We start from the raw sequence: 17,377 nt of genomic DNA on the forward strand, positions 1-17,377 counted from the left end.
GCAGTGTAGAGTAGCGCTTGTTGTTTGTCATTTCTCCGATCACAAATGCAGACATGGTTTTATGTTTACGTGGCGCGATGCGTAAAAAGACAGTATAAGTCATTATAATCCATAATTATGTCCCCACTGGATGCAACGAATGCCTCGTTTATAATGGGTTTGAAAAGGTTTTTGAATCATCGCTCCGGCCTGACAGGGCAACATCACAATATGGTAAGGGGCGTAACATTTCCGTCACACGCTTGAGGTATTCGGCCAATCATAACGCACTGGATAGCTGGCCAATCACAGCACACCTTGCTTTTCAGACAGATGAGCTTTGTAAAAATCGGCGCATTTCAGAAAGGCGGGGCATAGAGGAGAAACAATAATGTACAGTATGTGGAAAATAATGTGTTTTTTTTACCTTAAACCGCATAAACACATTTCATTACACCAAATACACCAAATAATGTTCTTTTTAGCAACATCAAATGACCCCTTTAAAATGCACACTGTCGTCGATGGAAGCAGAAAATTAATCTGACATAATAACAATAAACCCCTTTGAAATTAAATTGATGACATTTTATTCATGCTAGAAACACATTGTGTATGTATTGTACCGGTCAAAAGTTTGGAATAATTTAAAAAAAATTGTTATGTGTTTGAAAGAAGTCCTTAAGCTCACCAAGGCTGCATTTATTTGATTTAAAAAAGTACAGAAAAAAACAGTAATTGAGAAATATTATTACAATTTAAAAGAACTGTCTTCTCTTAATATACAGTATATAGAACATGTCATATTTCTGTTATGGCAAAGCTGAATAAATTACTCCAGTCTTCAGCATCACATGATTGTTCAGAAATCATTCCAATATGCTAATTTGGTGCTCAAGAAAACTTTCTTATTATTATTATCAATGTTGAAAACCGTGACACACTACCATAAAAAAGTACTTTCATTCAGCATGAACTGAAATTGATCAAAAGTGACAGTAAATACATTTATAATGTAAAAAAAAAATTGTTGATAAATTTACCTACCTGGTCAACGGACTCTGATTCTATGCATTGCAATGTAAACTAGCATGATTTTTAAACTTGCGTGTGAAAGTAAAAAATTGCTGTAAATTGAAAACATTGAACATTTGTGACAGAAATGAACTTCAGTACCTACCATTGAATTCTGTTGTTCTGAAATGAAGCAATTCATAATTACTGTAGTCTAACCCTAACTTTGAAGGGGTCATATGATGCAATTTCAATTTTTCCTTTCTCTTTGGAGTGTTACAAGCTCTTGGTGCATAAAGAAGATCTGTAAAGTTGCAAAGACTAAAGTCTCGAATCCAAAGAGATATTCTTTATAAAAGTTAAGAGTCAGCCACACCTACCTAAAACGGCTCGTTCTAACACGCCCCCACATACCCAGGTCGCTATGTGGGAAGATTTGCATATCGCCGCCCAAATGTTCACGCAAAGAAAGAAGACGTAACTTTTATTCTCGCTGTAGTATTGTTGCGGCCGCCATGTCATGAAGGCGCTGTGTGCTTCGTTGTGAAAGCGAAACTACTTTGTTTGGCCTTCCAAAAGAGGATGATAAGCGGAGTCCAGCCCGGGGTTGTCACATGTGGTTGCTGCAGGCATCACAATATGGTAAGGGACGTAACATTTCCGTCATACGCTTGAGGAATTCGGCCAATCACAACGCACTGGATAGCTGGCCAATCAGAGCACACCTCGCTTTTTCAGACTGATGAGCTTTGTAAAAATCGACGCATTTCAGAAAGGTGGGGCATAGAGGAGAAACAATAATGTACAGTATGTGGAAAATAATGTTTTTTTTAACCTTAAACCACATAAACACATTTCATTACACCAAATACACAAAATAATGTTCTTTTTAGCAGCATCATATGACCCCTTTAACCATGAAATTGTGAAACATTTTGTCCTACAAAGCTGAAAAAACTTGTCACATGACATCTGAAAGACACATTTACTTACAAAAGTAACTTTAGTCTTCTTTTTTAATAATGTAGTAATATTTAGTTTTTTGTTCTATTTATGTGTTTTTCTCTCTGGCAGAGCTACATCCAGAGTTTTCGGGACAGACAGGTGGATGGACGTGCTTATCCAGTGGGTGGGCTGGTGGCTGCAGGTCACACAAGTGTGGACATGGACTATGACTGTGGATCCAGGGTCCCTCTCACTTCTGGGGTCGGACCACATGTTCGGGTCTGACCACACTCACTTCTTAACAAAAACACATACACTCTCAAATCCGGTGCTGACCTGACCCTGGGTCCCGCACAGACAGAGGCTTGGGTCTCCTCACCATTCAGAACCGAACAATGAAAGCACTTCTAACTATAATACTGGATGCATCATTCCGAGACCATGGTTGTATTAAAGAGCTGCTTTAACACACTCAATTACACTAACACACTTTACCTGAATATGTGCCTGAGAAGTGGCATTCTATTCACCTAATACTGAAACCATCATGAGGTGGTCAAAAAAAAAATGTAATCTGGGCACAATTCTGTCAAATTATTTTCTAAAAACGTCTGTGGTGAATTAGCGTGTTGCCCGTTCATCAATGTTTCACGATATTGCATTTCTGTTTGTGACAAATTGATCAGTTGGTGCTGAATCTTGTCTTTGTACTACAACGCTGACTGCCATTTTGAAGTCAGCCGTTCCTCCTCTCATAGTAAAGTCTGTGGATTCCACCAGTCTGTGTCTGTACTGTGAGATCCTGCATTCCGGCCCAGGACTGTACCAAATACCGTCGAGCAGGGGTGCCTTTGAGACATCACTAAGCAACTCTCTCAGGAGAATCTAACTCCTTAGCCTTGTTTCAGAAAGGCTGTAGGGCAAAGAGCCATATTACTGCTGATCAGAGCCACCTGGTCCACTCTGGGATGCAGAGCTGAACGCCTGAATGAGGACAAGATGGAGGAAAAGAGCGAAGATGATACTCAGGGACAGCGTGAATGTTTTGGAATATTGGGGAAAGATCTATAAAGTTCATGGACAAAGAATGATGATGCAAAAAATTTAGATTTGTCCCTTCGGATGCGAGCGCAACGGATGTCACCATGAGCGTTCAGTCACTGCTGTGTATAAACCTAGTTTGCAAGTGAACATATAGGGTGTCCAGGAGGACATGATGGTTGAGGAGCAAACATCCTTAAAAGACCCCCACAATCCTTTGGGGCAAACTGCATGGCATAAACACCCCCATTTTCCTTTCCACAATGCGTTTTCAGGCCCATCTTCATACAGACAATAGAAATGAGCAGTTTCTGCCATGGTGTCTTTCTTTTTTTGTTTTTTTTTCTTTTAGTTTTTTATTCTGCAAAGCAGAACATTCTATGCTATGTACATAAATTTTACATTTAGTATATCCATTTCAACATGGTCTCTCATATTTATTAGATATTGGTTTATTTCTAATTAATTGTTTTTCAAGGGATTCTGAGTCCCGACAGGTGAATGAATGGTGGTATTTATTAGGTTGTTTGTTTGTTCAGTTTTACATGCCTGGTCATGTTTTCTTTATAACTAACTGACTGATAACAGAGTGTAGTCTTAAAGACAAAAAGTCTTAATGCAATGAAACCTTTGACAATCTGACATCAACCTTTTTTTTGGACACTGTACAACAGCATGTGTTTGTATGGGCCTGGTTATTATGGTAAAATTTGTGAATTCACTGTGTCTCTTGTGATCATTCATCTCTCTGTTTCTGTCTGGGCATATTTATGCTCATGTATAGGTGAACAGACGCACAGAAACACAAACACACAGAGAAAACATTATGGAATGTGTTGGCTTCGGTATCTTTAGTTTATTTTATTTTTTCTTATGCTTGGCATCATCCTTACAATTTTCTCTCTGCCTCTGTTCTCTCAATTTAATGCACTCCCCTCTTTTTCCTTCCTTTACTATTTCTGTCCTTTTACCTTACAGCTACCTCACATTCTTCCAAACTGACATATATAACTGGACTAAAAATGCTTAAAAATACATATTTGAAAAGAATGTGATCGCTCTCTTCTCCCACTCATGCAGATGTGCTCATATCACTTTTAGGATGTGTGGAAAAACAAAAGAAAAGTACAGAGTATGAAAAAATGTCCTAACGGTTTTATTTTCATCTTGGTTTGATTCTTTGGTTGCAGCTCCTTGTCTGAAGTTTACATGATGTCCTTCTGGTGTTGTGTAGATTCACTCAGCACCTGTAGGGAGCAGTAGACATTTAATTTCAAAGACAGACTTCATCACCTCTTTCTGTGCGCAAGTCAATTTGTGAGGAAATCATTCCTGCAAGGAATGGGGTTTTTTTTTTCATTTTATTTATTGATTTATCTTATTTAAATACGGTAATAAAATATTTTTAAGTTTAACCACAATTTTTTACTGCACCAAAGATTAAAGGGTTAGTTCACCCAAAAATGAAAATTCTGTCATTAATTACACACCCTCATGTCGTTTCAAACCCGTAAGACCTCCGTTCATCTTCGGAACACAAATTAAGATATGTTTGATGGAATCTGAGAGCTGGGAACATTTCAGTTGTATTGCTGTCTATGGAGGGTCAGACAGCTCTCAGATTCCATCAAAAATATCTTAATTTGTGTTCCGAAGATGAACGGAGGTCTTACGGGTTTGAAACGACATGAGGGTGAGTAATTAATGACAGAATTTTCATTTTTGGGTGAACTATCCCTTTAACCTAATATTGCAAAGGATATTGAGGTTCAGGTTATATGAATGAATAAAGAAGAGCACACTCAGGTGAACTGAAATTGTGTGTGTGTGTGTGTGTGTGTGCGTGCGTGCATATCACACCTCCCCATCACGCGTCTCAATGGTCTTGATCAGGACGGTTTTCTTTGAGTGCATTTCAGATGTTCTCTGTTGGTGCTCTGGACTTGTCTCTGTTGAAAATTATGTTTAATAATAATAATAAAACACACACACACACACATATATATATATATATAATTATATAAAAATTACAAATCAAACGTTTGGGGTTAGTAGGACTTTTTTAATGTTCTTGAAATAAGTCTCTAATGCTCACCAAGGCTGCATTTATTTGATAAAAAAAAATAACGAAAAGATTAATATTGAGAAATATCGATGTTGCAATTATAAATAACTGCTTCCTAATTTTATAATGTAATTTGTATGCAATAATAATATTCCTGTGATGGCAAAGCTGAATTTTCAGCAGCCATTACTCCAGTCTTCAGTGTCATATGATCCTTCAGAAGCCATTCTAATGTGCTGATTTGCTGCTCCATAAACATTTTAGTAACCCTTTACAATAAGGTTCTATATTAGTAAACATAGTTCATGCATTAACATTAACTAAGAATGTGCAGTTCATTTTTTACATTATTCATCTTTTTAAATGTTAGTTAATAAAATTACGTTATCTCAGGTCCATTAAGTAATATTAACAGATACAACTTTTGATTTTAATAATGTATTAGTAAATGTTGAAAATAATAACAACTAATAAATGCTTTATGAGTATTTTTAACTGTTAGTTAATGTTAACAAAAATAATCTTATTGTAAAGTGTTACCAGCATTACATATTATCTATGTTGAAAGTAGTTGTAACTGCTTAATATTTTTGTGGAAACCTTACATTTTTCAGGATTCTTTGATGAATAGTGTTCAAAAGAACATCATTTATTTGATTTAGAAACCATATAGTGTCATTTTGATCAATTTAATGCATAAAATAAAAGTTTATATAAAAGTTTTCATTTCTTACTTTTTCAAATAAATGAATATTACCAAACCAAAATATTTCAAATATAAAAAAATATTATATAAATTATAATACCTGTAATAAACTTTAATTTAAATCACAGTTCAACTCATGTTTTGTTATAATAATAATAATGTTTTTTTAAATATATATATATTTATATATATATATATATACACACACAAGATGACACGAAATGCATGAATCTGTACAGTTAGTCAGGTAAAACTTCTCCCAGTGGCCTCTGAGGAAACACATCTACAACATTTCTAGTATAACTATCACAAGGTTTCCATCTTACCTCTAAAGCTTATAGTGGAATATGACTGCATGGGCATCACGATCCTTTAACATGAGAGAGGAAGAAAGATAAAAAGTAACAAAAAGCCATCAGAATAAGCAAAAAGTAGGAGTATGTTAAAAACAACAAAGATCTGTTTCATTTCCTTTGTACCTGCTCTCCTCTCCTTCTAGCAGCTTCCTGTAGGTGGCGATCTCCACATCCAGGGCCATCTTAATATTGAGCAGGTCCTGATATTCTCGCAGGTGACGTGCCATCTCGTCCTTCATGTTAGCAATCTCTGCCTCCAGCCTGGCGATGGTGTCCTGGAAACCACCGGCCTCACGACCGTGGCGATCCTCCATATCTCTCATCTGCCTCATGAGAGACTCGTTCTACAGAGTGCGAGACGAAGAGATGAATGCCACATGGAGAAAGACGAAGAACATGTATATCCATCACATCGGACAGAACAGATAAACATACGGTGCCCTTGAGGGAGTCGATCTCACAGGTGTAGGACTGGATCTGGTGTCTGTACTCCATGGTATCCAGCTTGGCTTGTTTGAGAGCCTCGTTGTTCTTGCTCACTGCCTGGTTAAGGTCTGACACCTGATGGTGAAAATGGAACGATCAAAGATCAGCAGATTTTCCTTTTTGTGTCTCACTTAGCTCAGTATTCCCTGTTGAAAAAACAGCATATGCTGGTTAGGTATGTTTTGAAGCATGGCTGCTGGTTTGAGCTGGTTTAAGCTGGTCAGTTGGAGCAGTTGGGGGTTCGATGCCTTGCTCAAGGGTCTCACCTCAGTCGTGGTATTGAAGGTGCAGAGAGTGCTGTGCATTCACTCCCCGCACCTACAATCCCTGCTGGTACCGAGACTCGAACCCGCGACTTTTGGGTTACAAATTTGATTCTAACCATTAGGCTACGACTGCCCTATATATTATCACCCAAAAAAAGGGGGTTGGTTAGTTATACTCTGTGTGAGCAAAGTCACTGAGTTTTAGTTCAATGCAATAACATTAACTAGCATTTTCAGGAAAAAGGAAATCCTCTCAGGGGTCAAATCGGAACACAACATGAGGGTTAAAAAAAGTAGTTAGCTACACTACAAGTTTATAACTTAAAAGTGGCTACAAGTTACTAAAAAGTTGGGGTAAAACTTTTAAGGACTGGCACAGAAGGCCCCAAGTAGCATGTTGTTACTAGTGTTATTTTTTTATTTAGGATTTATTGTAATTCATGGGGTTATTCAATAATTCCATGAGATAGACAGCTTCACGTTTCAATAAAACCTATAGGCTAATTGAGAGAAATAATTTGATTTGAATTTATAGTGTTACTATTATGACATATCTTAAGTTAAAATATGGGCAGTTACATATGTCAACATTGCAACATATTCATATTCCTCTATATAAGTCAGAATAAATTTACCTTTCAGATTAATCTTTTATTTGGATTCTGCTTGGTCTGTCAACAGTTACTAAAAAATTTTACTAAATTGTCAAAGCACAGTTGTAAATAAGAGTTGATTTAGTATTTTATATTAATGACTTTAAAATATATATAAATATGAATAAAAATTATATCAAAAGTCATTTACACTTTCTGTAAAAGTTTACCCTATGGGCCAATTTATCTGAGAAGTGGGGTAAGATTGTCTATTTAAATAATTTTACATTTTGTTCTATGAAAACTAATTCAGCAAATGTTTCCCATTATTTCCCTTAATAACACTATTTATATCCCTTAAATGTAAATGCACATTGTTCTTAAGGGTAGACTGGTTGAGGTCTGATACCTGATGGAGAAAATCAGCAGGTTCTTCTTTCATTTCTTCTGTCTCACCTTTGACTTGTACCACTCCTCAGCCTCTGCAATGTTCTTTGCAGCGATGCCCTCATACTGAGCACGGATGTCCCTCAGTGCAGCAGTCAGGTCCGGTTTGGACATGTCCATCTGGATTTGGACTTGAGTCTCTTGCATTTGGGCTTGCAACTCACGGATTTCCTACACACAGAGAAAGAAAAAGTTTGTGTGTATGTGTTTGTGCTTGTTTTAATAAAGCAGCATGACATTGCTGATGGGACTAGTGGCAGGACTAATCTCAAACATCCACACACAGCTGGCCCTGAAACAAAGGTCTGTGATGCTGTTTTAAAGTAGCTGTGTAATCTCCAGGAACAGATGCAGCTCTGTAAAAGAGCTCTGAGATACACTCATCTCAGCAGTGTTAGGGAAGCTACTTTGAAACTCTTAACTTTCAAAGCTTTAAGCTACTTGTAATTGAAAACTACAGTGAAGCTACTTCTTTTGGGGGGGGGGGGGGAAACTACACTACACGTTACTAATATGTTGCTAACTACAATGTAGCTAGACCGAAGTTCTTTATGAAGAGTACTTTAAATATAAAACGAATAAACTGTAAAATTGTTCCCACTTTATATTACGTGTCTTTAACTACTATATACTACTATGTAAAAATAATTGTGTGGTACAGTGTATTTACTGTGTTCAAAACTATTTTGCTGCTACTGAGGTGGAATACGAGTAAGGTTAGGAATGGCAATTACATGAATGTATTTTTTAAACGTAAGTACAATGTAAAAACATGTATGTACATAATAAAAAAGGAGAGGGTCTGAATTACGGTGACAACATTAAACAAGAATAGGTAAATTTATATGAAATACTAAAAAGTAAACTTAATTTACTACTGTTAAAAAGTTTGGGGTCAGTATGATGTTTCTTTAGTTTTGGAAGAAATAATTACTTTTACTTAGTAATGTATTTTATTTATGCATTAAACTGATCAAATGTGACATTAAAGACATTTCTGATGTCACAAAATATTTCTATTTCAAATAAACTCTTTTGAACTTTAAATTTCAAAGAATCCTGAAAAATAAAAAAAGATCACAATTTCCAATAAAATTAATAATAAGAAGGGTCATGTGATTCAGAAGACTGGAGTAATGGCTGCTAACAATTAATCAATCACAGAAATAAAATACATTTTAAAATATATTAAAATAGAAAACTGAATTTTTCAAACTGTAATAGTACTTCACAATGTGCTATTTATTAAAATATTTCCTGATTTTTTTTAATTAAATAAATGCATTGGTAAGCATAAAAGACTATCAAAAACAATTAAAAAAGTACCTAACCCAAACTGAATTTGAATTTGAACGGTAGTACAACTGAGTCATAAATATTGTGACAAATAGCAGAATTTAACTAAATATTGAATTACCAAAACATTTTAAATGCCATACAGAGTCCTAAAATTAATTATTGAATTGATGAATCATTTAACCCTTTTCCTGAAGAGAGCTGTCTAACACACTGGTAAATAAGAGCTAAAGTTGCATTTGTTCTCATGCGTATCGCGTGGCTTTTCAGTTTCGGTTTGCCAAGTAGTAAGGCATGGCCAAAGCCAGGTAAAGTACTTATTTACCGTGTTTGCAAGCACTTGTTAGAAGAAACAGTCGAGCAACAGAAGAGGACAGCAGCTTGTAATGTGTTTTCCTAACAATCTGCGCACTGTCCCTATGTCTCTACTACTTTACTCTCTATTCCAATTGGTCTCTGGAACTGCTGTAAACAAAGCAGATTTATTTAATCCATTACTACTTATTCAAGTCACAACCTCATGAGTCACAACCCAACTGAGACTTGGACCTCAAACCTGAGGACTGTCACTCCTGCAGCCCTCTCCACTAATTTTACTTTTTTCCACACCCCTCGCTCGATTGGAAGGGGTGGAGGTACTGGTCTGCTTATCTCAAATGAATGGAAATTTTATATTTTACCGTCTCTTACTGGCCACAGTTCATCTGAATCACATGCAATTATTATTACCCACCCTGTTAAAATTCACTTTGTACTTGTTTATTGTCCCCCAGGTCAACTGGGTAACTTCTTGGAGGAGTTGGATGTGTTACTCTCAAACTTCCACCTAGAAAAACTCCAAGCTGCTGACTTCAACACTCTGCTTGCCTCATTTGACCTCAAGCGAGTGTCTACTATGGCTTCTCACAAATCAGGTAACCAATTATCTACACACCTTATCTACACATGCTACTGCTCCACTGACACCACTTTAGTTACTCAGTTGCACACCTCAGACCACTTCCTCATCACTATTAACCTCAAACTGACTCCCGACACAACACACACACTCCTCTGCAGGTAACCTTTTGGCGTAACCTACGCTCACTCTCTCCCTCTCGCCTATCCTCCATGGTTTCATCCTCACTTCCTCCACCTTCTCAGTTTTCAGCACTGGACACTAACACTGCTATTGACACTCATTGCTCCACTCTAACATCCTGCTTAGACAACTTTTGCCCCAACCCCCCAGATTTGCCTTATACAACATGAGGAAGATTAGACCCTTCCTATCAGAGCAGGCCACACAACTCCTTGTCCAAGCTCTTGTTCTCTCTAGACTGGACTATTGTAGTGCTCTCTGGGCAGGCCTTCCGGGATGTACTATCAAGCCTCTGCAACTGATCCAGAATGCATCAGCGAGAGTGGTCTTCAACGAGCTGAAGAAAGCTCACGCTACACCTCTCTTCATCAGTTTGCACTGGCTGCCAATAGCTGCTTGCATCAAATTCAAGGTACTGATGTTTGCCTGCAAGACAACCACTGGCTCTTCACCAATATACCTAAACTCCCTAATTCAGAATTATGCGCCCTCCAGAAGCTTCCATTCTACAAGTGAACGACGCCTTGTGGAGGCACAAAATCACTCTTACGGACCTTTGCCTGGACTGTTCCCAGCTGGTGGAATGACTTGCGAATTCAACATCTCAATTTGAGCAACTGAGTCTTTAGCCATTTTCCAAAAACATCTAAAGACACATCTTTTTCGTCAGCACCTGACCAATTAATACTAGCACTTACCTATTCTATTCTATTCTATTCTATTCTATTATTTTATTTATTAAACTAATTGCTATATGTACTGTGCTAAACTAACTGAGACTTGTCACATCACTTGTATACTGTTGCTTTGTTGTTTGTCTGATTTTTCCTATATTGTTCTCCTCATTTGTAAGATAAAAGTGTCTGCTAAATGATTAAATCTAAATGTAAATGTGATTCACTAAAATTAACTGAATGTTCTGTTCTAAATATTAAAATGAATCATTTTGATTTTGTATGAGACAGATGACCATCTGACTCACTGATTGTCTCATGAATCAGCCTTTGCAATACTACAAATAAATCAGTGAATCATTTTTTGTCTGAAGAAGGTGATTAATATCAGAGTTTGTATGAGGCAGAAGACAAAATATGTTACATTTTAAGTTGGCTTGGCTGTAGGATGTTTTAGAACATTTTATTGGCACAGACAATAACAATGAAACATCCTTAAATGTGCTGACCTCTTCATGGATCTTCTTCAGGAAGGCAATCTCTTCCTGGAGAGTCTCTATACGTCTTTCCAGATCCATGCGGGCCAAAGTGGCAGCATCCACGTCCTAAGAGTGGATGTAATACCAAAATAAAACTATGCAACATTTTATTATCCATTACTAATTAGAAAATAAAACAAATGGAAATCAAGAGAGGGGGTTTGTGTTTTAGGGGACTCACCGCTCTGAAAGCGGACAGATTATTCTCTGCCTCTTCCCTCAGTGCAATCTCCTCCTGAAGCCTGGTGAGAAGAAGAGGGAGAATGGGAGAAGGGAGTCATGTATCTCATATTTATTACAGCCAGCCTATTTCCCTTCCTTTTATAGACTGAAAGTTTACAGCAACCTCACACAAAGCCTTTCCCGCTGGAAGATGGAGTGGGGCCAGCACTTTTAGGCTGACTAACTCCTGAATAGGAAGTAAAGCTAGGCTATTGTAAACAACATGCTTGAAAGGACAATAGCTTCCTTTATAAAGGCAGTTTCCTTAAGCATTTAATAAACTCTCTAGGTCTGATATAGCATTTTATTTGGCTTATGATTAATTGGTAGACCAGATGAAGTCATGTTTAATCATTTCTTAGCTTGGTCACTACAGAGACAGGCGATTTGAAACTGTTTTCAACATTAAAAAAAGAACACATCAGAGCTCTCTAGTGACCCTGAAACACCTGTGCCCAGCGGTCTCTCAGTGGTCTATCAAACTGACTATATAAATTATCTTCTTTTCCAACTGCTTTTGTTTGTCCATATTTTAAGAAGACTGTCATCTTAACTCCTTCAACAGTTACATATGTTCTATAAAAAATTTAAATTTTCCAGACTGTAGAGATACTTCATAAAATAAAGTACCGGTACATGCTTTTAATATAGCAGAACCTTTACTCATTCAATAAAGAAATTGCTTTAAATATAAACCGATATTTTCAATACATGAAACTTTCACTTTTCTCTCTTCCATTTGTTAAATAGTTCACAAGAATAACCAGTGCTCCTGTTGCTGTGATATTGACACGTTGTGTTATGTGTGAATGCGATGTTTGCATTTCTCTCAGATTGTGTTATCTTCGCTGTCTTGGGCAGCAGAGCGTGTGTGAGATGTTTGCCATGGGGAGAGATCATGTCCGTTACCTTGTTGGCTCTGAATGACTCTGGATTGTTATGCAATGTACTGTGTGTTTCTAAATATGAAACTCAAGAGTGGGTTGACAGCTTCAGTACCACAAAGAATACATGAATAAAATTTGCATGTATTTTTGAATGATCAAATAACATCTGTTTACAACTGTACTCCTTTAAGCCTCTTTTTCTTTTGTACCATGCTAAAAATAAAAGGTTTCAGCAAGCTGGTTTGCTGGCCTGGCCAAGATGGTCTTCAGCTGATCTTTTTGAACTCGCGGTCTGGCTAAAACTCTTAAATATAAAGGTTCTTTATTTGGCATCGATGGTTCCATGAAGTGGAAAAAGGTTCTTTAAATTATTAAAATGTTCTTCACATTAAGAAAAAAAAATTCTTTTAAGAACTGTTAACTGAAAGGTTCTTCTGTGGCATTATTGCAAAAAAATATTTTTGAACCTTTATTTTTAAGAGTGAAGCTGGAGTTTAGCTGAGCAGCCAACTGATTTTTCGCTGCCTGACCACCTGAAAAGACCCATCGAAACAAGCCTGACTTGACTGTTAAACCAACTTAGGCTGATTTAAGATGTTTCTTCCAGGATGGTATTCATGCTTCATGCATCTCACCTGAGTTTCAGTTTCTGCAGGTCATCTGCCAAGTTATCCCGCTCCACCTCCACACGTGATCTCTGACTGGTGACCACTTCGATCTCTCTTCTCAGCTCCCTCATCTCATCCTCATAAAGGTCAGCAATCCGTGTTGGCTCCCGCCCCCTCAAGCGCTCCACCTCAATCACCATTGCCTGGTTCTGCTGCTCCAGCATGCGAACCTTCTCAATGTAGTTGGCGAAGCGGTCGTTTAGGTGCTGAAGCTCAGCTTTCTCATTGGTGCGTGTTTGGAGAAACTCCTGGTTGAGCGCGTCGGCCAGGCTGAAGTCTAGCGTCTCACCCATCCCACCATAGGAACGGTTATAGCCCGCAGACAAGTTGGGCATACTGTAGGAGGAGGCTCGATAACTGGAGAATCCAGGAGAGGAAGTGGAGGCCTTGGTGACCTCGTAGACTCTGGAGTTGATCCGAGAGCTGCCAGACCCCCCGGTGGAGGCTCGGCCGAACATTGCACGGGACATTGGTGGCGTCAGGTAGCCGGGACCACCAAACATTCGACGGTATGATGAAGAGGATGAGGAAGAGGCATAGTGGCTCATGTTGGAGCACAAGAAGGACAGACCAGATGAATACAAACACCCTTCGGAGAGACAGAGACAGAATGAGCGCATGGCATGCTCATCTGTGGCTATTTGTAGGCTTCTGCCCCCTCCCTTCCCAATTACCCCAAACTACTTCAGCCCATTTTCTCTATGCCATACCATCTTCTCCATCCTAACCCTAACAAATCATTTCCCCCATCCTATCTCTTTCACTTACTGTTCAGCTGTCCCAACTCTTGGCACAAGAATACTGAGCTGATAAACTGAGAGACAGAGATCCGACTGTGCCCCTCATCACAGTGGTGATCTCATCATAGAAACTTAGCTGACTCTCTGCTGGCCAGACCAGCAAGCTTGGGAAATGACAAGTATGATTTGTTTTTATGACAAGTAAGATTTTTTTATTCCTTTTTCTAACTAAAGGGATAGTCCCCCCAAAATGAAAATGGTGTCATAATTTACCCACCCTCATGTAATTCCAAACCTTTTGGACTTTTGACTTTCTCAAAAAACAAAAAAACAAACAAAAACAAACACAATGTCAAATGCTGTTTTAGACCCCACCAACTTTAATTGTATATGCCAGGTTTATGAAGTTAACTAAAAAGTTAACTAAAACAAAAATCATAAAAATTCCTTTACTTGAAATAAAAGAAACTTAAATTTAGATAAAAAAAAAACATTACTTATTTTATTTCAGTTAGTTGCCAAGGCAACATTTCTAATTTTCATATAGTTTAACTTGATGTACTACAATAACTTAAACTAAAACTGAAATAAAAAAATAAATACATATAAAAAACTAGACATATTTGAAAAGGGGAAAAAAACTAATACAAATGACAAAAACACACAACAAAATTGCTAAGACTGTGACTAAAATTAAAATGCAATAAAAATCCAAATATTGTAATATATAACTATAATAGCATCTCAATGATACTAAAATAACACTGGTATGGGCAAGAACGTATCAAATGGGATCTTTTTGAAATATGTGATCCTGGACCACAAAACCAGTCATAAGTAGCACGGGTAAATTTGTAGCAATAGCCAAAAATACATTGTATGGGTCAAAATTACCGATTTTTCTTTTATGCCAAAAATCATTATGATATTAAGTAAAGATCATGTTCCATGAAGATATTTTGTAAATTTCCTACCGTAAATATATCAAAAATGTATTATCATTAGTAATATGCATTGCTAAGGACTTCATTTGGATAACTTTAAAGGCGATTTTCTCAATGTTTTGATTTTTTTTGCACCCTCAGATTCCAGATGTTCAAATAGTTGTATCTCGGTCAAATATTGTCCTATCCTAATAAACCATACATTAATGGAAAGCTTATTTATTCAGCTTTCAGATGATGTATAAATATAAATTGTAAAAAAAATCAACCCTTATGACTGGTTTTGTGGTCCAGGGTCACACATGTTCTTTTTGCAGAAAATCAGGATTGGAAAGACATGAAGGTGAGGGTAATGACGACATAATTTTCCTTTTAGGTTGAACTATTCCATTTTACATTCCATTTATTGATCAGAAAAAAAGCATTCACATTGGAATTCCATAAATTACCACACTGATGTCACTGCACCGCTCTGCCATTTGTAAATGTCCTGATAACAGCTTGAGAAAATGTCACATTCTAATATTGTTATTGCAGCACCTAAAGCTGGTAAACATATGAGCACAGACTAAGCAGAGGGTTTATCCAAGCTGCCTTAAAAAGGAAAGGCATGAACAGTAGAGGAGAAGATGCACGACTGTGTACCTTCTCTGGAAACAGCGGGGGAGATGGGGAGATGATCCTCTCCTCCTGCATTGGTAAACTCATTGCGTCATTATTGACAATGGCATTTGCCATGTGTCTATTGAAGGAGAGCAAATTTAAGATGTTAATACACCTCTGAATATAATATAATATAATAATAAAAGTAAGTTTCCCACTGGAAGACGTCTTTGAAACTCAAAAGTCAGAGTTCATTTGATTTAGAGACATGGTGGAGTTTGTTTAAAGTTGCAAATAATGCTATAAACCAGGGGTCATTTATCAGGCCAAGGACTCTCTTTAGTGGACAAGATGGAGACCACGGATTCCCAGTTACATACTGTATAAAACTCAATGTTGCATATAAATTCTTGCCTAAAATCACATCTAGTACCGTATTACTGTATTTATATTATTCTTACATTGCAAAGTCATTCAAATATTTATATACTTATAATTAATATAGTTTCATTTGATTTAACATTTTACTGTGGGAGGGACAATTAAACATTCTGAACTTTACCTTAACTTGGTTGACGTTAAAGGAATAGTTTACCCAAAAATCAAAATTGACTTTTTTTTTAAACTCTTCCTCAAAGCAAGCCCGTAGCTGGAGTATGGAGGGCCCCCACAGCGATTTCTACCGAGCCCCTTAAATTAATAGGCATTTCAATTAACAGATTTCACAGAGGCCGTAATACCATTGTTGTCCAAAAGCAGACACGCCAGGATAATACATTTTTGTTATATTGTTCTTTATTTCCTAAAATATCAAAATATTTTCTAAAATGCAAAATCGTTTCATTTTCCTGTCCACAAAATTGACATAACGTTATATGAAATGTTCAACTTAAATCTTTCCAAAACATTTTTAACTGGATAAATCCTATGTAGTATTTTATAAGACGCATGAACAACGCAGACCTATAACAACCCAGCCACAACACATAATTGCGAATTATCCAAGATGTAAATGAGTTTGTTTCTTCTTTGGAACAGATTTGGAGAAATTTACCATTACATTACTTGCTCACTAATGGATCCTCTGCAGTGAATGGGTGCTGTCAGAATGAGAGTTCAAATAGCTGATAAAACATCACAATAATCCACAAGTAACCGACAGGACTCCAGTCCTAACGTCTATTTCTCTCCTGATTCAGACAAGATTTTTCACTGCAGAAAGCAATTATGGATAGAGGACTAATTTTAGCCAGAAGCTACGGTTTGAAGTTAATACTTTTTTACTTTTTTACTTTTTCTTTTAGTCATTTAGCAGACGCTTTTATCCAAAGCGACTTACAAAAAACATACACAAATAAGAAAAAGTTATTAAAACTAAAAGCTTTTAAGAAAATAAAAGAAATTAAATAAAAATGACAAATGCATACAACAACATTTCAAAACTAAAACATTTAAATGAAAACAAAAAAATAAAGCTAAAAACAATTCAAAAATATACATCAATAATACATCTTAATAATTGATTTGTTCATTGCAAACATACAGCTTTTTACTTCGCAAGATGTTAACTGATTGACTGGAGATGTGTGGATTACTTGTGGATTATTGTAATGTTTTTATCAGCTGTTTGGACTCTCATTCTGGCAGCACCCATTCACTGCTGAGAATCCACTGGTGAACAAGTGATGTAATTCTAAATGTTTCCAAATCGGTTTTGATCAAGAAACACACTCTACATCTTGGATTGCCTGAGGGTGAGTACATTTAAATTTTTGGTTGAACTATTCCTTTATTTTGGGGTAAAATTAATATTGCAATTTCTCTC

The 17,377-nt window shown here is 36.8% G+C and overlaps 2 protein-coding genes across 2 annotated transcripts in view; one reads left to right on the top strand and one right to left on the bottom strand.

The window, feature by feature from the left end:
• LOC107566325 (transmembrane protein 198-B-like) overlaps positions 1 to 4,088 on the top strand; it is a 45,710-nt gene extending 41,622 nt beyond the window's left edge. Inside the window, exon 6 of the mRNA XM_016251744.1 lies at positions 2,068 to 4,088. Within this exon, the coding sequence (XP_016107230.1) occupies positions 2,068 to 2,223 (156 nt within the window). The 3' untranslated portion in view covers positions 2,224 to 4,088. The remainder of the gene's footprint in view (positions 1 to 2,067) is intronic.
• On the bottom strand, positions 3,925 to 13,860 carry LOC107566324 (desmin-like). Its single transcript, XM_016251742.1, has 9 exons — positions 13,233 to 13,860; positions 11,670 to 11,730; positions 11,459 to 11,554; positions 7,908 to 8,069; positions 6,542 to 6,667; positions 6,230 to 6,450; positions 6,077 to 6,120; positions 4,840 to 4,928; positions 3,925 to 4,226 (listed from the first exon to the last, which is right to left on the bottom strand). Exons 1-9 carry the CDS (start codon positions 13,811 to 13,813, stop codon positions 4,185 to 4,187), a joined length of 1,422 nt encoding a protein of 473 aa, XP_016107228.1. The 5' UTR covers positions 13,814 to 13,860; the 3' UTR covers positions 3,925 to 4,184.
• Between the last annotated feature and the right edge of the window lie 3,517 nt (positions 13,861 to 17,377).

This window comes from Sinocyclocheilus grahami, unplaced genomic scaffold (assembly GCF_001515645.1).
Source record: "Sinocyclocheilus grahami isolate Dianchi unplaced genomic scaffold, SAMN03320097.WGS_v1.1 scaffold1069.1, whole genome shotgun sequence".
Classification (NCBI taxonomy): Eukaryota; Metazoa; Chordata; class Actinopteri; order Cypriniformes; family Cyprinidae; genus Sinocyclocheilus; species Sinocyclocheilus grahami.

Excerpts from the sequence above, each read along its gene's own strand:
- LOC107566324 (XM_016251742.1), bottom strand. The coding sequence starts at position 13,813 with ATGAGCCACTATGCCTCTTCCTCATCCTCTTCATCATACCGTCGAATG. Across the intron at positions 11,731-13,232 it reads CTGCAGAAACTGAAACTCAG|GCTTCAGGAGGAGATTGCAC; the intron begins GTGAGATGCATG and ends TCTTCTCACCAG. Across the intron at positions 11,555-11,669 it reads ATCTGTCCGCTTTCAGAGCG|GACGTGGATGCTGCCACTTT; the intron begins GTGAGTCCCCTA and ends ATCCACTCTTAG.